Genomic DNA, 25,193 nt, shown 5'->3' on the forward strand with positions numbered 1-25,193 from the left:
TCTATCACTCTGTAGGCCCACTAAGACATTTCCACGGCAGTAAGACTGAATGGAGCATGGGCAAACACGGTACGGTCCAAAAACTACAGTTATGGTGATGGTCTGGAAATACAAATGTAGCTCAATCATGCTTGAATTATGCAGCAAAGCACACCACTAAGTACTGATCTTAGTGGCTCCAAATAAACAATCATATTTTTTGAAGTGGCTTAGTCAAAATCAGGTCTTAATTCCGTTTGAGGTTCTGTCATATCAGCTTAAACGGATCATTCATGTCGCAAAACCTCTAATTTCACTAAATTAAAATGGTTCTGTACAGACGAGTGGGTCGTGAAAAAAAACCCCCACAGAGATGTAAATGACTCATTGCCCGTTATTACAGACACCTGAGAGCAGATAATGCTGCCAAGTTCAGCACAGCTATGTTTTTAATTTAGGGGTAATTGCTTTATCACATATTACAATCTTGGTGTCCTAATACGTTCAATTAACATTTGAAGACGGTTTCTATTGACTCAGGTTGTCTCACCCTGATATTGGATCTGTCTTTATCTCAAACACGTTTGACAGGAAAAAAACAGAAGTGCTTAAGGTGTTTTTGTTTTTTTTATCCTTTTACTTAAAGTGAAAAGGGGACAATATTTCATAATCAGCTGTGAAGTTTTAACTGCTCAAACTGAGCTGAGCTTGACTTCAGATCCGGTTGGTTTGTCCTGGCGACTGCATTGGTCTCCCTTAGAGCTGCCATCACACAAGACATATCTTTGCTCCCACTGTACTTATATCTCCATGCTGAGGCTGTATGTGCATTTGTAACATGGCAAGGTCAAAATCCACCAGTGAGCTGGCAAACATAATAGTCTATGTTTCAGCTGACTCAGAAGATATTTTCTCTTCTAATGAAGCTGAGGCCTTTTCCTGTGGTTGGAAGAAGTGCTCCTGTATAGACAGGACAAAGTTGAAGAGCATCATAGATTCTGTTTTTGGTTAGTTTCCTGTTTACTCAAGCTGTTGGTTTCAGTTTTTCTCTGTCAAAGATGACATGTAATGCCTTTATCCCCAAACCTTTAATTATGGACAGTTCAGGGCTTAGTGCTGCTTACACTTGCTGGTTTGAATGTCATTTTAACCTCTTACTCAGAGTGAAGCTCTCTAAATGGGATTACAGGTTCCAGCTATTTTTTCCAAGCGAAATAAAAAATGAAGACCCTTAAATTTGCCGCTCTTTATATTTACTGCTGTAGAGTTGGAGCACTTTGGCTCATTAATGTGGTCAGCAGCAGGAGAACAAATGAGGTTTGGTCGCCCTAGTTCAGGCAGTATGAGCCGGCTGCTTGATATATAGCTGCTAAGATGTGAATCGCTGGATTATTTTTGTTTTATGCCCCCTTAATTTACAGCATGGCTGGGGCTAATCAGATTTGGTTTGCTGTATTGCCTCGCCTGGCTGGAAGAGGTCAGTGGAAAGTGCGTGACCAGCCTGTGCGACACTTCCTCAATGATCTTGTTGTTGGTGCACTGGGGCTCAATGGAGCCTGTGTTACTACCTTACTTGGTAATACTGCAAGGAATGTGAGAGAGGGATGCATAATCAAGACCAGCACCGCTGAGAGACCTTTGCTGTTATGCTCTTTGGCCTTTTTTTAAATTAAATATATGAAGGAATAGATGATAAAGATTTTCTTTTGCTCCTAATCCTTAATGCCCACAGGTTTAAGCCTCCAAATTAAACTCTCCACAATGAACAAAAATGTATCTATAGTTAGTAAAGGGTGATGATTATGGCAACTTTCTTTGTCTATGTTTAGATTGAGGTTTTTGAAAAGTTGCAACAGGGAAAAAACCCCATCAGAGCTGCTTTTTTGTGTAACATATAATCCAAGAAAGCTCAATCCAGTTTTTAAGATTTTACACATTTCTTTCAAGCAGCACTGCATAACCTTCAGGAGGCCAATTTCTGAGTTAAGCCCCTCTGGAAGCAAATTGCAATATTGCTCTGTTGCAAAAATCTGACAGCAGACTACTTTGGAGCACCAAAAATATTTCTGCTCAGGTAAGATTTGTATCTGTTTTGGGGAGCTCAGACTGCCGTAAAGCAGCCGTCTAAGTCACATGACTCATTCAGAGAAAGATCTGACCCGCTCAAGTGAAATAGGCCAGTTTTTAGAAGGGCATTGATATGCACCAACTGCTGTGTATCGCCATAAAAATCATGGAATATAACCTGTTAAATTGTTGCTTTAAAAAAGTACCATGACCTACATTTATAATGCCTTATACCAAAATCAGAGTGTCTGTGTGCTTCTGATAAACCTTTAGGATAGTTTTATTTCCCATTAAGTAAAAAATACATGGATAATTAAATAAAAAATAGTATAAGGAAAAGGAAAATTATAACAAAATATAAATTTTGAACTTCATCTTCAGACTTTTGATGATGAATAAACTTCTTTTTTTTTACTTTCACCAAAAACTACATAAAAAAAATGTATTTCAATTAAATTATGAAATATAATATAGATTATATATGGACAGCATTTAGCTGCTCCTCCTCCCCAACCTGTTTCTGTATACTCCCAGTCAACTGGCAGAATAAAGCCACAGATGTGTTTTTACCCCCATATGGAAATTTAAAGAGTGCTATTTCTCACACCTGTTAAGGTTTTTTAAAGTGTATGGCTAAAACTGTAACCATAATATTTAATTTTCTAGTTTTAGAGAGAAATTTATTAATACCTTTTTTGTTATGAATAAAAGCCACCAAATAAAGGTATTTTACTTCAATTTCTATGTTTTATAGTGAGATCGGGACCTTATAACCCAAGCTGGCCATGCTGGTTGGTCATCATGAGCTATTATTTTGTAAAGAAAAGGGTACTGTGTTGTCTTAAAAAAGTAATTGGTAGGTTTTTCACAAGATTTGAAGGGATAAATATGAAAAAAATCCAGGCACACCTCTTTCTCCTTGTGACATCTTGTAAAAATCAACAGTTTCAACCTTATAACAAAAGCAAAAGACCTTGTAAAGGCAGGGGAAAAACAAATAATCACAATCAAACATGAGCCTAAATCTAACCATTAAGGCAGAAACTTTTAATCAAAACGCAACATAAAATACCTCTTTGCTAGGACTGCAAAGTCAGTGTTTTAAGGTGGCCACTACGAAGCCATGATCTCATTCCCATGGACATTTTGTTGGTAGAACTAAAACGATCTGTGAGCAATGCAGCCTGCAAACTCAGCTCCAACAGTTCTGTCAGGAGGAAAAAAATCCAGCAAAAATATCAGGAACATGTTCAGAGACATTCATAATTTTGACCTAAATGGTGCATTTCAAAGGGTAATCCTAGCAAATAAATACTAATAGAAGGTATAAAAACTTCTATATCTGATCAAATATGATATTCAAAGATATTCTGTCCCTCAGTATTTTTAACAATTTAATGCAATTCTAGTTATTCTATTTGACAAAAAATCAGGACAAACTTGGTTTTATTTCATGTTTGAATATGCGACAAAAAGAGACTCCTTTTATTAAACAGTGCATATAACTATCTGGTCTCAGCTGTATGTCCTATTTCTATGCAGAACCTGTTTTACTTAATTGATAGAAACTGATTTAATTCCGTGGAAGTTTTGTAGTGTTACCAGTAATGAAAGGATTTTGAAATGCACAAGTTAGTCATTTGGACAACTTGAAAAGACAATGAATGGCAGAAGTAGTACCGCCCACAGAATTTCACAATGAAGCATCCTAAATCCAGGGGAAAAAAAAAACATTACTATGATTTACATTTGGTGAACAGCCAAGGCGCCAGCGAATCCCTGAGCGCCACACACAGAGCTGAGGAGTGGACTACCACTTTAAGAATCTGACTCTGTGATTTTCAGTCAAGCAGAACAGACGTTTCATTTTAATACCCAGTTTCAGGTCTCACCCAGACCTCACCCTGCCTCTCAGACCGCATGGCTGGATCAGGCAATCAGATGGCTTGTTCTCTCCATACATAAAAGGAAATAAAGTTGTTTCTTTTTCTCCAGCAGTTGGAATGCAAGATACAAAGCTGCAATGAAAACAATATAACTACAGCAATGAATGTTCTCTTTCCCATCTTCAATTCTTTATTACTCATGTAACAAGCATGTGGAAATATCAGTGTCAAGAAAACAGGCTGCATTCAAAGCACCAAGGATTCTGACGTCTGAATGTTCATAAAGCATGCGGCCGTTTTTATACATATATATATATATATATATATACTTATATGTGAGAGCATGTGTGTCTCTTTATCTCATTGGAATTAGACCCTTAGCTCTCGTTCTTATCACTCTGCCCTATTTGCTCAGACTTTGCAATCTTCCACTTCTCAAATGTGGGTTCAGAAAATAAAAGAGGATTACCGGTAACCTATTAGCTCTTGTCGTTTATACTTTATCCTTGATTCAGCCAACTGTTTCAGTTTCTGTGCCAGTTCTATCTCCGTCTCCACCTGCCCAGGCCAGCTGACAGCCTTGCATGGACCCAGGACTCGATAATCTAAGACGGGCCCCTACAAAGGACATTCTGTAACTAGTAGAAAATTAACTAATATTTACATTTCAATACAAGAATGAAACTGTATTCCATCTCTTTTCTACTAAATAACATAAATATTAGGTGTAGGTCTTTCTTCACATTTAAACCTTTTTATATTTATTTTAATATATATATATATATATATATATATATATATATATATATATATATATATATATATATATATATATATATATATATATATAACTATTTTGCCCATAAATTATTAGTTGGTTCCCCTCCACCATTGATCAGAGCCAACTGACCTAATTGTCCTTCTCTGTTGGTGGCAATGACCTGCCCTAACAGGGATTCCCGCTGCCACCTCCAACAGTTGGTCTCCCTTTAGCCAATTAGGGCTTAACTATGCTTTAAAGGTCTTAATGCACTGTTGTATTTGAGGTATTGCTCTTTTTTGTTTCCTAACAACAAGATCTGACAACTTCTTAAACTGATTGGGATTCAGGGCAAACTGGAAGACGATCTTAGTTCTTTTAATTAAGTAGATGTCTTCAACACCACTGTGTACCAGTAGGCTGTTAGAGGTCAAATGAGAAAGCGTGAGCTTGCTTTAGTCAAATTTGTGTAGCAGATTTAATTTAATCTCATTGCATGTTAACCTTGTCTCTGTGTATCCAGCTTATAAAAGGAGAGGATTTCCTTCCTTCAAACATTTTCTGTTCCACTAACAGTGTGCTTTAATGCTTGTAAAAGCAATCTAAAAATTCAGATGAAGGGAAAATAAAAATATCGGTAAAAAATTGGGACGATAGAATTGTCAAAGACAACTTGCATTTCTCATCTGACTTTAGTCTATGATGGACAAGACACCAGGTCGTCAGAAAGTCCTGTTTTCAAATATTTTTCTGGACTAAATAAAGCTGTAAAAAAAAAAAAAAAACATGTCTGTGGTCATCCAGTGCCTCGAGGAAGGTCATCAAAAACATGGTTTCAAAAACCTTTGGCTATCTAGTGCTAGCTCATTATCATCCATCCATCCATTATCTGTCACGCTTGTCCCGAGTGGGGTCGCGAGGGGTGCTGGTGCCTATCTCCAGCAGTCAATGGGCGAGAGGTGGGGTACACCCTGGACAGGTCGCCAGTCCAACGCAGGGCAACACAGAGACAAACAGGACAAACAACCATTCACACACACAATCAAACCTAAGGACAATTTAGAGAAGCCAATTAAGTCATGTATTTGGACTGTGGGAGGAAGCCGGAGTACCCGGAGAGAACCCACGCATGATCAGGGAGAACATGCAAACTCCATGCAGAAAGACCCTGGGCCGGGAATCGAACCCAGAACCTTCTTGCTGCAAGACAGCAGTGCTACTGAGCTAGCTCATTATCAGTTTTTTTATTATTACGGTAATCTACATCAGCAGAAAGCGCAGAGTCTATCTCAAACTTAAATCACTACTTTTCCAGGAATAGGTTCTGTGTCTTCTGCCAGATGGATCTATTCTTCCTTAAAACAATATGTGTTTATGGATGTGTTGTGGCTGTCTAGATGAAACTTCCACTTAAGGTTTTCCTTTATGTGTTTCCTGTGCTTGTCTCAATCAGACGGTCTCTGTGTTGAAACTTGAGGAGTACCAGCTTTTACTCTAATTGAAGTAACTGCAATGAAAACCAAGCCACTTTAAACCACTTTGAAAACACAGACAGTCTTAATTGAAATATTAGCTCATAATTGATTTTGGGAAAGAATTCCTCATTGTAAAATGTAGTAGAAACTTATATTTCAAGGCTTATGTGTCTATTATCTGTTTATCAATGAGGTTTTCAGACAGTTGGATGGGGTCTCACTGCCTTTGGTGCCTTTACCCATTATACAGAATTATTTAGTGTCTGAAATGCCAAAGCGAATAGAAAATGGTGGAAACATCTTGATGGCAAAAGGAAAAAAGTGAGAAAAATGAGCTTTACTCACACCTATTATCAGCATTATAGATATTCAGCTAAACTTGTTCAAAATGCATGTTTTTTTTACACCCAACAGCAAAATTATAATATAAAACTATAATAAAACAATTATAAACAACATATTCATTAAATAACATATTGGAGGCTTAATCATATCAGATACAAATAATTACCAAATAACCAGTTGATATTTATGAGTCTTTAAATCCCTGCAAATTTAATATTCTCTCTATTAAGCATATCAGAATTATATAATAGATCGTAGGGATAATAATAAAATAATAAAAAATGTACAAGCCGGAGCTGCAGGCTAAACATTTTATTTCTGCTTTAAATTAACACAAATTTTGACCTTTTTGTGCATATATTGTGATACTGGGGTATTTTTATTGCAGGTTATGATGGTTTGGTAAAGCATATATTTTAATCTGCTGATAATTTAGCAACATCTTCTTTTATTATTTTATTGTTTGTGTTTTATAAATGTTATAGCCTTAGTATTTAAGTGGCAGGGAAAATGTGCACATGAAAGACTGAGACCAAAAGTTCAATTCGTTGTGGGGTTTTTTTTGTCAAGAAAAAAAAAAGGTTAAGTTTGCATTTGGAGGCAGACTTGACCAGTTTAGTCTGGATGGAGGACTTTAACAGACTGAGTCTTCTCTGCAGATCGCCTTTACAAAAGTGGAAACAAAACCATGAAGGAAGTTGTCTTCTATCTTCACATCCTCTCTATTTTCTCAGATTAAAGAAGTCATTTAACTGCGTTTTATAATTATAAAAAAGGGACACAGAGTAGTATTAAGTGTTTTCTGTAAGTACTACATAAAATATTCTGAGGGTGTTTTTTGTGTGTGTTTTTGTTCAAATTTGAAGTTTAAGAAATGTACTCATAACTTATCATCTGCTTTTTTGTTGTGTTCTTGACAAGATAGGCTTATTAAAAGCCTTATCATTTTAGCCAAAACCTGGCTAGATATGTGCAAGAGTTAGATATACCACTGAAAACTTTCCACCATTTAGCTGCCAAATAAATCATGTGTCAAAAGTTGATATGATCTGTTATCCAATAGTAACACCCCCAAATCCTCTTGCTAATCATTACCTGGTTTATGGCCAAAGAATAAACAAGTGGACCTTTGTTTAAAACATGGAGTTGAATGAATCTTGGGAAAAAAAAAAAAAAAAAAAAAAGGCAATGCATTTAAGGCAACAGAAAATGTTGCAGAGCGTTGTGTGCATATTTAAAAACATGCATTCTGGTTGGCAGGGCCGGTTTTTCACAAGCAACTGGAATGTTCATCTAGTTTATATGAAGGAAACCCACATTAGGCTTCTCACGCTACCACTTTGCCAGAGGAAAGGGGAAGAAGCCAATTATGTTTAAGTAAAAATGCAGAGTCTGTGCATTAAGCCGTCTTTACTAAGTAAATCTGTCTCATGACGAATCATTTGATGGTGTGTCAGTCTGTCAGATCCTTACTTATTGTTCTGTTTGAGATAAATAAGATTTGAATCCTTCTCCAAGTCTAAATGATCGACTGCATCGACCTTCCGGTCAGTCTCGTAAAAAGAGTATTTAAGCAGCATCTGAACATGAATTCAGGAAGCTTGCAGAACGTGTGTGGTGGCGCAATGGAATTTGCACCATCTTGCATGTAGGAAATCATGATGCTTGTGATGAGCAGTGGCATGAAACAAAGAGACCACTTCTGCTTCCCCCTGCACCGGAGAAGGCTCAACACAACAGCTTTATTGTAATCACTTCTGTCTTTGAATTCACATACATGAAACATGGAGGGGGAGAGGGTTTAAGAGGCGGCACTGCAATTGGCACAAACAAGGACTGCATGACAGATCGCCTGAGAGTGACTAATTCAAGAGATGAGCAATGTATATACAGATAGTTCTGAGCATCGTTCTACTCCTTTTCCTCTCCATGCAAAGCCGATCAGATAGTTAGCATTAATTATTGGTGTCTTCATTTAGGCCAACATCTCACTTGATTTTGTAGCTAAAGTGCCCACACAGTTGTTCTAGTCGCACCAGATCCAGTCAGGTGACACGCTTTAATCCCTCTTACACTGGTGTTATTCTTCGTCTTGACAACTGCTGATCTTCGATGCGACTCCGCCGCCCGTGAAAGAATCCAGTAAATCAAAATTGAGCATCTGTCGACTGGCTCCCGGCATTTTCTTTGTCAGTTGTCACTTCCCTCACTCTCTGGTGAAACATACAGGTTTCACAGCTCTTCTTTCCTTGCGCAACATTCCTCTAACATATATGACTATAGTATTGGGCCGCCTGAGGGGTTTCTCCTTTAAGCAGCTATTGTTTGTTGCTCAACTGGGTCAGACAGACGTCTATAATATGACCACATAAGTTAATGCAATGTCTCTGAGGTCTTTGTTGGCTAAAGGAGCCATCTTCAGTATCTGCTTTTAAGGAGTAGAGCCGAATGAGGGGGAAGCTTCAGGTACGTCAGGACTGTTTCTAAATGATTGCGAAGAATCCCAGCAGTTTGATTTAGCCGGCGCTATGTTGGGAGTCACTTACATTTTGTGACGTTTGCAGCATTTTCTGAGCTAAGTTGCCTAACTTCTGTTAAAATATGATCACTGTTTACTATAAAGGAAGAAGAATTCAGTATTGATGCGTGCTAGTGTGGTTTGTCACTTGTGATAGGCTCAATTCCTTATAAAATGCAAGATCAGTGATACTGTGTAAACATATACATGAGTTGATCTGTCAGTTGGTTCAGGCTAGTGTGATGTTACACTATCATTTATTTTCCATTTTCATTAAACAGGTGAGTGTTTAGTGAGAGCAGCAGGATGTTTGAGGTGTTGACTCGTGTTTCATTATGTATTCACGCCTGTGTAAACACAAGATATGAAAAATAGTTGATTTTCCTGCGAATGGATGCATAATGCCTCTGAAATAGGAGATAGGAGACCTTGGATGTGAAGCTGTTTATCCATCTCTGGTGTTCTTTAAAATGCCTACCTGTAATTACATCGCCACGGCTGTTAAAATGTAGTGAAATTTTCCGAGTATCTCCAGGAAACTGCATGCTAGGGGAATAAAGCCCCTCCCCTCTAGAGACAAAATAATACCCTCATTGTAATGATGGGGTTTATTGTGTGCAAAGAGTGCTGTGTTGGTCAGTTTTTTAGGTAAGCTCAGCATGGTTTAATGTGGTGGCACTTTGAAGACTGGTATTACCTTGACGCTCTGCTGACTCTTAGTGTGTTTTATTCAAGGCCCGTCATGAATGTGGTCAGCTGTAAGAACTGCTTGCATCAGCTCTCAAAAAAAGGGGGGGAAAACTGTTTTAACTTAAAATTTCCATTAAAGTCACAAAAGTTTTTATTAGGAAAAGAGTGCACAGTTAGAATGTAAAGGTAGGAGATAAATGCTAAGATTAATTTTATAAATAGCACATTAAAAAGCGTAGAACAATCTTTTAGGGTTATGTGTCCAACAGCTTTGCACAAGAATTGTGTCCAATTTATTATTCTGACTTACGTTAGTTTGTATTTAGAAGCAGGCTTGTCCAGTTTAGTCTGGATGGAGGGCTTTTACAGAGAGAGTCTTTCCCTCATTTCTATGGAGGGAAAGACATATTTTAGAATGCCTTTAAAAATGTGGAAACAAAACCCTAGAGGAAGCTGTCTTCTATCTTCATATCCTCTCTGTATTTCCTCAGGTTAAAGACATTTAACAAAATGATATTGTAAAGTCATGGCAAATGGCCAACAAGTAGTTTGATATCTGTGTCTTGATAAGTAGTTTGATATCTCCAAAATAAAAAGCCTTTTTGGAGGTTTTTTTTACTGCAAGTGTAATGATATTCACTAATAAATTATGTCTGCCTTTAAAAAAAACTTCTGGAAGATGAATTTAGGGTATTTTGATTTTAACAAAAACCTTTGTATACATGTGCAAGAATAAGATATGTCAAAGGAAACCTCTTTCAGACTAAAAGTTAAACCCACATTCCATTCTTAGGTTGTTTTTTTTTAGCCACCTCTAACCCGTTTTATCTGCTCCTGCTAGAGATAATCATCCCAAAGCATAATGCTGCAACTACCATGTTCCCCTTTGGGGGTGGCCTTCTTAAGGTGTCAGTTTACAACACACATAACTTTTAGTATCAAGGCAAACAAAAAAGTTTTATTGTAGTCATCTAATCAGAGAACTGTGTTCTCTACATGTACTACGGTACTTAATATTTTATTTCAACAATACAGGACTCTTGCCTTTCCTCCATAAATGCTGCTTTTAAGAAAGAAGATCTAAGAGTTTTCCCTGGCATCTTGTTTTCCCAAAAAGTGTTTAATTTCTGCTGCTCTTCTAGAGTCACGATGAGACGTGTCCATCCTCTTGGCTTAGATGGTGACCAGGGCTGCAACTAACAATTATTTAGCAAATCGGTTAATCCGTTGATTATTTTTTCGATTAATATACTGTAAAAAATTTTGCACTAAATAAATTCTTTTTTTTTATAATTGCATTTTTAAAAGAGAAAAAAAAAACATTTGCATTATCTTATTTCAAGTGTATATTATTTGAATATCTTATTTTACGAGTGAAAATACTAATTCCATTGGGAAATCATCTAATTTACCAACTCAAATTAAGGGTAGATAAACTTAATTTGAGACACTTTTACATTTTTGCAGTGTAATCTGATAGCCAAAGGTTCCTTAAAGAAGATTTTTTATGAAATTAAACCAGGTGAAACTAAAACCTTCCACTAGAGGAGTTCTGGATAGGGCATATTGGCAGACAGATTTTATTCATCTTAAATGCAAAATGTTTATATAATTTTTTACAATCTCTGCATAATGACTACTCTAGGTGGGTTGCTCTGTCAGCCTACACTACAGTTTAAGATTAATTGATTTCTAAATTAGTTTACGGTTATTAAAATAATCAATTAATCCAGATTAATCCGATTAATTGTTTCAGCCGTAATTGTGACCATGTCTTGGTGCCAAACTCTTTCCTTTTTCAAATGATAAAAATCAAACTGATTTTTTTTTTTTATCCAGTGGAAGCTCAGAGACCTTTAGAGGCAGCATGGCTGAACAGGTTAGGTGGCGCCACACAGTCACCATCAGCTCCAGTCATGACTGGTACTCCTGCACATCCAGCAGCTGCGCTCAAATCTAATTTCCCCGTCTGCTGTTGACTTTTGAGTGCAGCCCTTATCTATAGCCAAAAGATCTAGCCGCAGCCTAGTTGTACTGTAAGCTCTTAGCAATAGGGATTTTTTTTTTTTATTCCTAGAAAATCTGTAACTCTTTGCTTATAGCCGAGACTGTTTTGCATACTTGGACCTTTTCTGAAGCAGGTATGTTGGTGAACTACATCTTCCTACACATGTTGCAGAAAAACTCCCCACGGTGTGTCACTCACATGCGAAAAAAATCAGGGGGGGAAATACACGGGTTAAACGTGAGTGTGCTTCACCTGTAGCCCTTTCAGGAAACATGAGAATATATTTATCCAGACAGAGCGGCTGTTTTGTATCTGCAAGCAGAAGCTTATCATAAATTCAATCCAGGCAGGTGAGAAAAATGACAGTTCTTCCTGTGATTTCACTTCCCCTTGTTCTTTTTGAAACATTGTGTCCTCTGTGAGCCTCTCACCCTCTCTGTCTGCTCTGAGTAATCCTGTGCACACAGCATGGCAGATGTTATCTCTGGGACTCTGCGTATGTGTCACCGGGAAATTAAACTTTTTTTTTTCTGTGAAATTAAGCCTGTTCTCCTCCGTCGCAATGTCGTAAGATCATAGTTCATTAAGAAACCCTACTCTCTTGGTTGCTACAGGTCATATAAACATTTAAAAATGATTAATCAAACAGGTTGGAAATGTACTGGACTTTTTTTTGGCAGTGTCACCTATTAACTCTATGTCTCTATAATGGTTTATAAAATGTGTTGGTTTCGAAACAGGGAGCAAGTATGAAGAAACGCTGCCAAAAGAAGAGTGTGGTTTTAGATTTCTTTGTTAGATAAGAGTCAAATCCCCCGTAAAATCGTAGTAACTGTTCACCCTCAAGCTGTGGGATAGAGGCAGGGGTTTTATTTCTGAAATGAAAATCTCGTTTTCAGAGCAGTTACCAGTTTTGGCAGTGCTTTGGGAGAAAGGTCTTTCCCCTAAGCTCAGGTTAGTGATGTAAACAGAAAGTAGTGGTGGAGCAGTTTTAACATTATGCACTTCTTTTTGTCCCTTAGGTATCTGTAGTTTGTCTGCGGATCTTTGTACCCCTACCTTCAGTGCCACTGCTTGTGCCTCGACAGCTCAGCTCTGCCTCCGGCTTTGGTTTCCGCCAGTACTCCCAGAAGAAACTCTGCGACAAGCAAGAGGCCCCTGAGACCTCTGTATGTCTCATAGCTCCTACAGACCTATTTCTTGTTTTACCTCCCTCTGTTTCCCCTTCAGCAGCCACATTTTAACATAACTGAACACCGTAGAGCTGTTCTGCCACATCACACTTCAGAATTGCTCTTCGGTTCGGGATAAGAGTTTGACGCTTGACTGGAAGTTAACTTGGTGCTCCTCAGACGGGGGGGAGGAAGGCCGCTGAACACAGTGCTGCTTTCCCCGGAGATGAAGCTGCAGGCCGTGATGGAGAACCTGCACAGGCAGCAGAGGGCCAAGCTTCTGATGGAGCAGCAGCTACAGCAGCAGGCCATCTCTCAGCACGCTCAGGGCCGCACAGGAGACAATCCGATGGAGAGCCCTGCCCCCGAGGGCGAGCAGGCCCAGATAGCGGCGCTGGCAGCCATGCGAGCTGCGGCGGCCGGGCTGCAAAGAGTGTCAGACAGCCCCATGTCGAAGCGCAGCAGCGGCGGAGAGGAGGAGCGTGAAGATGACAACGATGAAGGGGAGGAGCATTACAAGGACATGATGGGCTCAGATGAGGAGGAACAGATGTAAGTAGCTAAATGTATTTTGTTTTTTTTAATGAAGTATACGTTTTTTAAAACCTTTTTTAATTTCCAAAATTCATGTTCAGAAAAAGAAAATGGAACGAGGGGGACTTTGAAAGCGACATGGAAGAAGACTATGATGATGACCTGGCAGAGGAAGGCTTGCCGACAGGCCACGACGCCCTGGCTCCAGGAAAGGGCATCCTCCTGCTGCCCCACCGTCAGCTCCACCCCCACTCCCAGCTGCTAAAGGTCCGTCCCAGTGTCGAACAAGAGCCCCGCGTTGCCATCATGCCTCCCCACGCTCCACACAGCCACCTGGGGGGACAGGACCATGGAGAATGGACCTATGAGGAGCAGTTCAGACAGGTGGGACCTCTCATTTAAGAGATAAAACCTGACAAAGTCTGTGACTTTACTTAGCTCTTTGGTATTTCTTGTATGATAGTTTCCCATATTTCAAGTTGAATAGTCTGTATTCTTACATCTAAGATACAGAATAAGATTAATCCAGCACTAACTTTAAAAATATTTTTGAAAACATGCATAATATTTAATTTTACTCTACTTACTCTATCAAGGAGGTTATGTTTTAAGTTGAGTTTGTGTTTGTTTATCCGTTTGTGTACAGGATCACTTTAAAAATTATTAACAGATTTTTATGTTATTTAACTAAAGATGCACCTCAGTCTAAGGAACAATCCATCAAATATTGGTAATGATCCAGATAATAATCTGGATGCACTAATCTTTTAAAGGATTCTTTAATATTATTTGGCAGAAAAAAGCAGTTTCCCTAAATCTAAAGAGTTGCAGCAAGGACTATTGACAGCTTCAGCATCAGATTAAAGAAAGTCCAGAAATATTGAAGACAAAAACACAGGAGAGATGACCCATTTCTCCGTGGAAGTCTTGATTTGCTGATCAAATAAGAAAGCAGAGTTAATGAAGTAGGTGAGAGCAGAGCAGAGCAGACACCAGAGGCTGCAGAAATGCGCTGTGCCTTATTTATAAACTTTTGAAAGGATTTTACCAAAGGAAGGTGTGCCTCATGCCAAGCAACATTACATTATAATTTGGTAATGATCCAGATCATGTGAGAGTTTAAGCTATCCATTTAAATCACAATATGGGGCAAAATTTGCTTCTCGGTGGAGGTCTCCTCTCGGAGTGCTTTTCTATCTCTTTTTGTTTTACTCTTCTTTTTTTGGTTGTAGTTACTTTAACAACCTTTAAATTTTACAACAAAGGCTATAAAACAGATTAGGTGTTTTCTTGTTCTTTTGTGACCTCCTGAGTGAGTCATCGGAATATTTTGATTGGCTAGCCAGCTTAAGGCATGTCCTGCTCACAGTTTTAGATTAAGGCTCTATGTGGTTAAGTGAACTGAAAAAATTAATCACTTATATTAATTTCAATAGGTTTGTCTCTTATCTGAAAAATTTGAATGTCTTTAAAAGAGGCATCATGTGCTGCTTTTTGAGATATTTTGGCCTACTTCATGTCATCAGACGGGTTCTAGACAACTAACCTTTGGTTTTTACAGATGTGGGAGAAATTAGCTAATGAAATTTAAATCAGTTTTTGTGGTTTGTGTTTGAGCCTACAAGTGGGTTGGATGCATAGTTTTTTTTTCCAGCATTCTAATCATTACACATAATTTAAGATCAACCAATTACTGTTTAATTTCTTGTCTGCTGTTAAAACGTTACAGAACATTCAAGTGACATATAAAAAGAGAGATGTTTCCTGAATTTTTAATTCATTTGAGTCATACTTGAGCTGTCATGATCAAATTAAAAATAATGACAAAAAAAAAAACTCCAAAAAAGTGAATTAATGGAATCCTAATGAACTGAAGTTTCCCGTTTGAAGAACAAACAAAGGATTATTCTATTCTACTTCCATTAGCAGAGCTAGCGTGTTTCCTGTGGAGATTCTTATCTGCCACTGGACCCCACCTCTCCTTGAAGCAGAGTCGTCTGGTGGGAAGAATCTGGAGTTTCTGTTACCTGCTGTCTGACTTGTTGTTCTTGAGACAGACCGTTGCCTCTGAGAGACCTATCAATGTTTTTTTTTAAGTTGAGATAAAGCTCTCTGGAATACCTTTTTATAATAATAATAATAAATTAACACCTCCATGTTTTCATTTTTTCTACATATTACTTAAACTGAAAAGTCAACCCGTAGAAACCAGTATTGTCCCGGTGTAGAATGGTGGAAAATGGCAGTGAAATGCAGCGTTGTCTGTGTACGTGCAATTACTCCTGCATGCATCTTGTTGAGTGTGGTTTAATGCTATGTGACGCCTTTTATTTTGAAAAGCAACAGAATATAAAGGGGGTGTCCGGTCCTTCACGGTAGCACTGTGTGATACATACCTGTTAATAAAAAAACAACGTGACATGGTGTCAGGAGTGGAATACGACGCATGAATGAAGAAAGATGAAGAAGAGGGCTAAGAGGAGAAATCGTGCATCAAGCGGATTAAAAGAATGTTTTGCAAGTAGCTCTGGTGACGAAACGAGAGACAAGCAGGCAGAAATGGGGCAACCCCCGCCATACAACCTCCTGTTCAGTCATTGTGGAGAACCATGGCTTCTGTCATTTCCAATGGTCAGCTGTTAGAGCCACATCTGTCCTTCATCCTCCTCATGTTAAACCTGCATGAGACACATGGTGAAATCTGAACAGGGTGGGAGCCAGGCAGCTAAAAACCGCATTTTACCACCTGACCCTCTCACAGGAACCATTCTTTAAATTTCCTGGTCTAATAAAAGCCCTTTTTTTCCCCTCCCCACCAGAACTACTTACTCCCAGGTTAGATTTAGCTGTAACTCACTATGTATTCCCTAAAATAAGCCCATGAAATGGTTTGGTATTCCCTAAAATATGAACTTTTATTAACCTTTTTTTTATAGATTGAACTGTATTTGGTCAAAGCAATTAATAGGAAATCAAACTTTTTTTTTTTTAAGTAGAAAATTAGTTTTAACAGGGATTAATACAAGTAAAAGTTTTTTTGTTCTTGAAATGGGTTAGAGTGGGAGGATCAGGCGTAGTTGAGAGCAGAGTGGGGGGTGGGTCGGTCAGGGAGCATTTTAACAGCTTTACCGTGCAGGAGTTTACTGTAAACATGCCAGTGGGTTGGATATTATGAGGGAGGCTTGAGTGAAATAAGACAGCCTGTTTACATGGCAAGACTTAAGGCTGTCAGCAGCTCCGTTCAGATGGAAGACTGCTGTCAGTTAACAGAGACTGACAGAAAACTTCAATCTAACAGCAGTTTAAATCAGGATATTAAAAAAAAAATCCCCACTGTTATAAAGATGATTTTTATTGGAATGTTATCTTTTTCTTCTCTTAAAAACCGGATAAAGATTTATCAGAAGACTGACCTTTGCAGCCTCAAGCAATCACTAAAGTTGCAGATGGACTTTTTAGTGTCCTTGATTCAGTTTATAAAAATGTCTTTCCTGTAAGCATGCCTCCTCCTCTGCGCCAGAGCCTGTTTTTCATCTCCTATATATACATGCTCATGTTTGGCACGTAGTGAGCCACCATTTTATGAAGCTTATTATTACATAATGGGAGGCGCATTGAATTGCAAACACTATCATGGTCTGTTGCAATATCTCCAACCATAAAAATGATCATTGTGAGAAATGGGCTGGTCCTTGTATCACATTTCTTAACTTTTGGTGCATTTTTCAACACTGAGACAGTCGGCAAGTCTGCAGTGAATTATTTTAGCCACATTGCATGCAGCCTATACAGGCTTTTTTATCAAGCCTAACTATAGATTCTGTAATTTAAGGCCCTTTTTTTAAATTACAGACCTTGTGGAATATAACTCCCCTAAAACCTATACTCCGCTTCTCTAAATAGCCCACCCCTCCCTATGTGAAGGTTTCTGTGAGCGCCCTGACAGGGTATTCTCAGATTTCATGTGGCAGGTATGACATACAGGGCAATTTTGTCATCAAGCTTCAATCAGCAGTGGATTAGATTTGTCTTCGGAACATTTGGCACCTAAGCGTGTTTTCATCTTTCTTAATCTGTAGATTATTAAAGCTTAACTTCTAAATATTTTTTTATCTCATCATTGATGCAGAGACGACCGATAAGAAAAGAAAAGAAAAAAACTGTATATTAGAAATGCACATTTCTCACATTCACACGGCTATTTTTGCTTTGTATGATTATAGCAATGAGCTGTAATTGCAGTTATAGTCTGTTATAACAACCACTGAGTGCCTCCTGATAATTCAAACCCCACACATCAAAGTAGCTGATTTTCTCTTTTTTTTTTTTTGTCTGGATTGTATATTTATTTTTGCTTCCTTTTTTTTCTTCTAAAACTAACAAGTGGTTTCTTTGTTGCTTTTTTTGGATGGATATAATTGTTAAATATATACTCCATCTTTTCACTTCTTTTAATTGTATGAGGCTACAAAGCCTTGTGCGTTTATGAAATATTAAAGCGAGGTCGCCGCAACACCATAATGCATGCAATCGCAAGATGGGCAACAACGCTGAAATATCTGCAAAACAGTAAAACAAATTATGTTGCAGTTATCATCTAAAAGAGCCCTGCATTGATGCAGCCAAAGTGCTGAGCTGGAAGGTTTACTTTTATAGCGACTTCATTAATAATGAGAAGAAGCGAGCGCACTTTAATGTTGTGCTTCACCTCTTTCAGACTCCATTCAGTCTGCTACTCCTGCTTTTATAAGGGGGGAAATATACTTTCCCCTTTATGCCACAGAGACCAGGTAATGCTCTGTATTGTATCGGATAATCCTGCATCTTCACAAGTGTTTTAGTTCAAACACATCCAGCTTACAGTGCTTTGGAAAAGTAATCCTTTTTCACATTTGTTTGTGTTGAAGTCACAAACCTCTATGTCTTTTCCTGGAATTTTATGCTTTGCTCTCAGCATGATATTGCCACCATCATGTATCGCTGTAGTTGCAGTCTGTTCAGGATCGTGTACAAGGTTAGTTTTTTGCCACACATAAAGATGAAAAAGTTCTGTTTTGGGCTCCTTTGTACCTACTTGTTTGTTATGTCTTCTACTAGGCTGTTTCAACCTGGAAATAATTCTTCTAATTCTTCTTATGTTATCAGCCAACAAGTTCTTCCCAGTCCTCTATAAAAGTCAGACTGCATATTTATTTATTTTTTGTACAATTTTTTGATGATAAATTAAACAGGGCTTCATGAGGTATTGTTTTTTAAAGAAGCCCCAAGTAAGTCTTAGTCAAGCAGCAATATTCCGACGTTTAACCCCACCCCCAAACCTGTCTACCTGCAACCTGCACTTTGCTGTAAAAAAAAGTAAATCAAGCACTGGCTTTCCTTCCTTTTTCTACACAATGATGCACCATATAACTTAAAAACAAGCATCTAGCATCTCCAGGCTTTTTCTAAGAAGGGCTTGTGTCTGTAGAACATGACGGTGAGGCCGCACAGGGCGGATTTCCATCCATCTGCTTCTGCGATACAGTTTCAGGTGAAGTTTCTGGATGCAAAGCCAGACTTTTTGTGATGCAATGGGTTTTCAAGACATTTGAATCCATTTGGTTATTCAGTGTCACCTGAGAGCATCAAGTACTGGTTTTTGGTCTTAGCCTTCACACACTTGAGATTATTTGTGGAAAAAAAAATACATAAATATATTTGGTACAATATTTTGAATCTTTATTTATGATTTCTCTGGTTTTTTAGGTTTTTTTTTTTTTGTCTTTTACACAGTTTAAATCTACAACTCATTTCTAATTAAGAATATATAAATGTTTTTTTTCAATATGCTCCACTTAAACCAAATTCTAACCCTTTTATTCACATATTTTAGCAGCTGTAGATTTACCAAAACCAGTGTATATTTTCTTTAAATATATTTATCAGTATTTCACCAACTTTAGGAGCCATCTGCTTGTTTAAATTGTTAACATTTCTAGACACCTTAGAGCCAATTATACTCATCCAAGAAGACTTAACAAAAATAATTTCTCTTGCATTTGATGGATGAATGCTTAGATTGAAAAAAAAAGTTAGAAAGGAACACTTTTATTAAATAAAGAAAATCAGACATTTATTGTGTATTTCAATAATTACTGCAGTACCCAGTAAGTTGTTTCATGTCTGTATATGTATTATGTGTTTTGGGGTGCCATTTTATGACATTAAGCATCGTTTTTATTCATAAAGTTATTTGAGAAGATATTTTGTTTTACAGTTCCTGAAACTAAAACACATCATTATTTGCTGTCTCTTTGCTTTTTTTTCAAACTCAAATGTTCACATGAACGGAGGCTTTAAGATTGCCCTAACTGACATTCGGGTCAGTTTCTCAGTCTGGGCTTGATGATCGGATTTCATTATCTCTCCAGCGCCTGAAGGTGCAAGTCAACAAAAACCCACTTGCATTGTTGGAAGCAGGGCTGTTTTTTTCTGCAAAGGCATTCATGTTGGCTGCACAAACCTAATCTGTTGAAGTGTTTTGACCATATTTAAATCTTTTATTTTATAGACATTGTGGATTTTCTGATCTAAATATATTGGTTTTGTATCAAAAAATCTTTTTTCCATAGTAATAATATTTAAATGTGTTGATAGTTTAATTTCTTGTATGATCTAATGCTAAAGTGTTGACATTTACATGTGTGTAAGTAGTTCTCTGATCAAATAATTTGGAGGGCTGTGGGTGGGGAGGAAGGGTTAAGACGGTACAGTTTATTTTGGGCAGATGGGTGGAGGCTGCAGGAATGTGACTGATGGAGGGTGATAATGTGGCTGCTAGGAACCTCAGATCCTCAGCAGAAACTTTGCATGCCTCTATCAGCCCTGAGCACTCTTCCAAACTGTAAACTGCCAGTTGCAGTCCTATGTTAATGCTGGGACAAGTTAAAGGGTGCTTACAAAATGTAGATAAAGTTTGTGGATGTTGCACACTAACAACGGTGTCTTGGGATGAATACAATCCAAAATATATTTGATTCTGTTATTACGTTAAGAAATCTAAGTTCTGCTTGAAGTTCTTTTCTTTGTTTTCACCATCCATGGCGAGCTGCAGGGGAAGAAACTTTCAGCCAAACCAAACAAATTGGAGGTTGTCGTTATGCCTCCAGGCTGTGCGCTGCACAGACTTTTTGGCAAATCCCAACCTGCATTCCTGTTGGATCATCCCGCCACCTTCCTCCACTCTCCACTCACTACTGAAATGTCAGACTAAATTAAGCCAAGTGGTGCAGCCTGCTCAATGTCCGATTACACTGTGGCTTTAAGGGAATTAATCAAAAGTATTCAAGGCCCTTCGCCAGCACTGCGATATCTGGCCGGGGCAGGGAGCTGAGAGAATTAAATAAGCAGCAGGGCTTAATGCAGATATCAAATTATGCCAGTGCTGTTTGATTCATTTGTAAATGAAACTGATTTGCGTGTCTGGTTGCGTTATTTCAGTGATACGAGTGTGATACCACTTAGCTGTTCTTGGTATCTAAACTCTATATAGATATCTGACTCTAAGAGACGTAAAGCAATTTCAGTACAAACTAGATTAACAGCAAGACAAAAAACAACAAAATAAACTTAGTACCATTAATAAACCCAGAAAGGCTTTTAAGAAAATGTGATAGTTTTCCAAAAACAACATTTAGTCTGGTTTCTTAGTTTTCTTAAAATTATAAGATTGGAACCTTTTTATTTGTCTTTAGCCTAACAAACGAATCATAGAGTGAAAGTCTTAAAGAAACTCATATTTTAAGGCCTTTAATCTTTTTTTTTAAACTAGATACAGCAAGGAGAAAAAGAGCACTAAATTTTTTCCTTAGTTAATAAATATGTATCTAGTTTATGTCAATCTGACAGAGTTGAACTAAACCAAACATACAAAGGAGAACATGAGAGAATAAGTTAACAATTAGGATAAATTCTAAGTTTTGCACGCGCAATAAGAACAGAACATGTACGACGGAGTATTAGGGTCACACATGAAGAGAAAAAATATTTTTGCCATGACGAGATTAAACTCGACATGTCGACTTTAAACTCGCCATTTCGAGAATAAATCGTAACGTTATTATTGGTAGGCCACCGCTTACTGTGATGATTATACAGTTGCAGCACGTCAAAGACTACCTTCACTCTTAAAACGCAGACTGCAGCTGTGGAGCGCGGTTGCTTTTTTCTCCAAACTTTGGAATGTCGAGATTAAAGTCGCCACGATATATCAACTTTATTCTCGAAATGGCGAGTTTAAAGTCGACACGTCGAGATTAAACTCAACATGACATTTCAACTTTATTCTCGAAATGGCGAGTTTAATGTCGAGTTTACTGTCGAGTTTAATCTCGTCATGGCAAAAATATTTTTTCTCTTCCTGTGTGGCCCTAATACTCCGTCGTAGAACATGAGAAGAAAAATAGGTCTAAAAAACATAAAAAGTTGGAAAAACAGTAAAAAAAAATTCACCAAAGTGGCTTGTCATGTTTAATAAAAGCCATGAGTTATCTCAAAAACCTTGCAACCTTACTGTTGCAAAATATAGTGATGAGATTAAGAGGCATATTTCTAAACTTCTGCATTTTCCAGTCAGAACCACAAAAGTGCAAGCTCATTATTTTACCATGAACCAGCTAAGACAGGGTCCCCCCTCCAGATTTCTGATACAAGAGTCTACAAGGAATTACCTGAAACAAAATTCTGTGTAAAAGCAAAGTGATGCCCTCGGCTGCGCCAGTACAGGAAGCCCACATTAACATTGAGATTTGGAGATGGGAACAATATGTGATGGGACAGTTCGCATTTCGCAGCGATACACTTCATTAAACTATAAAAAGTAAGGGCATTAAAATGTACAGTATACTCTTAATAAAAATCAGAAGATAAATTCATAGATGAGGAGGGTTTTCTAGCAGCACAATGATTCAAACACATCCAGAAAAACTTTGAGAGGTTTTTGAAACGTAGAATAAAATAGCTAGATGACCAATCAGCTAAATTCAGTCCCAAAAGAACTAAAAATCCGAAATCATAGAAGAGACAATCAGAACATTTTAATATGTAAAGACGGTTTGGGTGGAGGACCAAAGTAACAACAATGCAGGTCCTAATGAAGCTGTGGTTAGCAAGGAAATTTCGGTCTTAATTATTCCTTCTGCATTTCCCTATAAAACTGGTTCACCTTGATTTCAGTGCGTGTGTGAATTATTTAGGTTGTTACAAACATTTGTTACGAGTTTTATGGCGGTTTCATGCCATCAAAACAAAAAAGTTTCCATGGAAAACTTTAACGTATTCAATACTTATTTTCCCTCTGGGTAAAATATACTGAAGAAGCAAAGCACGTCTTTTTTTATTTTTATTTTTTTTTATCACATTTCAGTAGCAAGACGATTCAAAGTGCTGTGCATTTAAAAAGAAATACATCAGTAAAACCCCACAAAGAAAAATACGCAGTAGTGACAATAAGGTAATTAAATCATTAATAAACACGAATTATTGAATTATTGATAGCACAGTCAAAAGCCACTCCAAACAAATAGGTTTTTAATCTTGACTTCAAGCAATTTAGGGTTTCAGTGCTTTTACCTTTTTTTGGTAGATTTTTCCAAATTAGTGCAATGTAAAAACTTAAAGTTGCTTCTCCATGTTTGGTTCTGGTTTTGGGGTGCAGAAAAGACTTGAACCAGAAGCCCTGAGAGGTCTGGGTGGTTCATATGAAGGACAAGTCTGTAATGTATTTTGATGCTATGCCGTACAGTGATTTATAGATTAACAAGAGGCATTTTAAAGTCTATTCTTACAGATATGGAGAGCCAGTGCAAGAACTTTAGAATTGGGATGATGTTCTCCATTTTCTTAGTTTTAGTGAGGATGCAGGCAGCAGAATTCTGGATCAGCAGCAGCTTATTGATCAACTTTTTAGGTTGACCTGTGAACTAAAGATACATTCCTACACTTGTGTTTAAAGATCCTGCTGAGACAAACAATTTACACTAACTTAACATTTTTTGAATTTTGTTAAATGAACGCTTGCCTGGTTTTTGATACACAAAACAAGCGATGATCATTCTTTGATTAAAACCTTTTTACATTAGTATTTCTTCTGTTTAACCAGATCTTTTAGGCATATTATTATAGCCTGTTTTTACTCCTTTACCTGCATTCACTTCTTGGATACTTGATAAATCAGACCCACTGGCTAGTTTTCTAGACTTGTTCAGTGCTCCTACACATCCATGACCAAATACCTTGCCCCCTCCCTTTTATAAACAATATCTTCTTCAGGCCAGAAGCTAACCAGAGGCCACACAGAGCCTTTGAAGTCTACCATGTCTCTGTCTGCTTTAAACACCAGCAGCTGGACAGATGGAGCCCAGATGGACAGTAAAGTAGGGATGTCTTTAAAAATTCATGGCACTCACCATGATCAGTTGAAATGGAGGGAAGGGGTTGGCATTAAACATTAAATTGCTCTGACCAACACACACAGACATAATGAGCAGGGGGAGGGGGCTGTTAGGGACTACAGGAAGTGTAACAGGAATAAGAGCCAATTGGGAGCGACACTTACTGGGATTGCCCATCAGGTTTCCGCTGATACAGCTGTCTGATAAGTGCATGTTGAGTTTATAATCCACTGTAGGGGAACCTTTTGATCCATGTTTATGAGTTGTTGTTTTGTTTCCTTTAGGTTAGTTGTTTCCTCTTGCCTTTAGGAAGCAGTTCTAGTTTTATATCATTAATATTACCTAAAACCATTCATTTCAAAGAGGCTGTGAATATTGTGAGAGGAGGCAAAACTGGAAACATGTCTGTCATACTTTCCTATGGCTACAAGGTGACACAGCATTGCCCCTTCCCCACGTTGAATTCCTGTCAAATGCATCAATTAGGTTTGTTTTTCAGTTATCTAAGAACATCGTTTCCAATAAAGTAGACATATTTTATCAAAAAGGAAGACTTTTTTTAATTTCATTTCATAATACATTATTTTTAGTTTTGTTCTTTTCTATTTAATTTGAGTTTAATGCTAAAAAAAAGTAGTTCGCAACTTATTGAACAATTTAGATGTTTCTTTATCTGCTGGTTGGTGAAGCACATAAAATGCTAAATTGTTTTTTAATTTTGTCTTTTTACCTTATTGGTTATATTAGGTTAAAATGTTATTGGGAAAGTTTTACTATTCTTTAAGTGCAACTCACAATGAAGATTATTTGTTTTTAAATGGAACTTAGTTTAATATTAAAAAATGACCCACTTAAAGGACTACATGAGTAACAGCAATCCCGTTTCTACATCCATTTACAGATCATGTGATAAAATAATTATGAAAATACATGTTTGCATACTAAATCCGTTGTTCGTGTTTTAACAGCACAAATAACCAATGTCAACCAGTAATGATGTTAGATTTCCAATTCTGGATCTTACCTTTATTGTAAGATTTTTTTAAAAGTCCACCACAAGGAAAATATGTCTTTGTTCATTGATAAGCATGAGCTAGAACACCCCCCATACACATCTAGTATAGATATATCAGCTTTAGGGTTTTAAAACAACTACTTACTTACTGCTTTACTTTGCATGGTTTGAGTCAATTAGCACTATAATACAGAGAAAGCTTAGTAACGAAAAACTTTTAATGCTGCCATATTAGTAATGCTAAGTATTGCTACATCTTTTTGTACCGATAAAAACGTCTCATGCTTCTGTTTTAGAGATTTAGTTAATCAACT

At 37.5% G+C, this 25,193-nt stretch overlaps 1 protein-coding gene across 1 annotated transcript in view; it reads left to right on the top strand.

The window, feature by feature from the left end:
• Positions 1-25,193, top strand: part of arid3a (AT rich interactive domain 3A (BRIGHT-like)) — a 57,323-nt gene that overhangs the window by 9,157 nt on the left and 22,973 nt on the right. Inside the window, exons 2-3 of the mRNA XM_038308398.1 lie at positions 12,751-13,452; positions 13,536-13,818. Coding sequence (XP_038164326.1) covers positions 13,127-13,452; positions 13,536-13,818 — 609 coding nt within the window. The 5' untranslated portion in view covers positions 12,751-13,126. The remainder of the gene's footprint in view (positions 1-12,750; positions 13,453-13,535; positions 13,819-25,193) is intronic.

Source organism: Cyprinodon tularosa, unplaced genomic scaffold (genome assembly GCF_016077235.1).
Source record: "Cyprinodon tularosa strain WSP-4 unplaced genomic scaffold, ASM1607723v1 ctg636, whole genome shotgun sequence".
Classification (NCBI taxonomy): domain Eukaryota; kingdom Metazoa; phylum Chordata; class Actinopteri; order Cyprinodontiformes; family Cyprinodontidae; genus Cyprinodon; species Cyprinodon tularosa.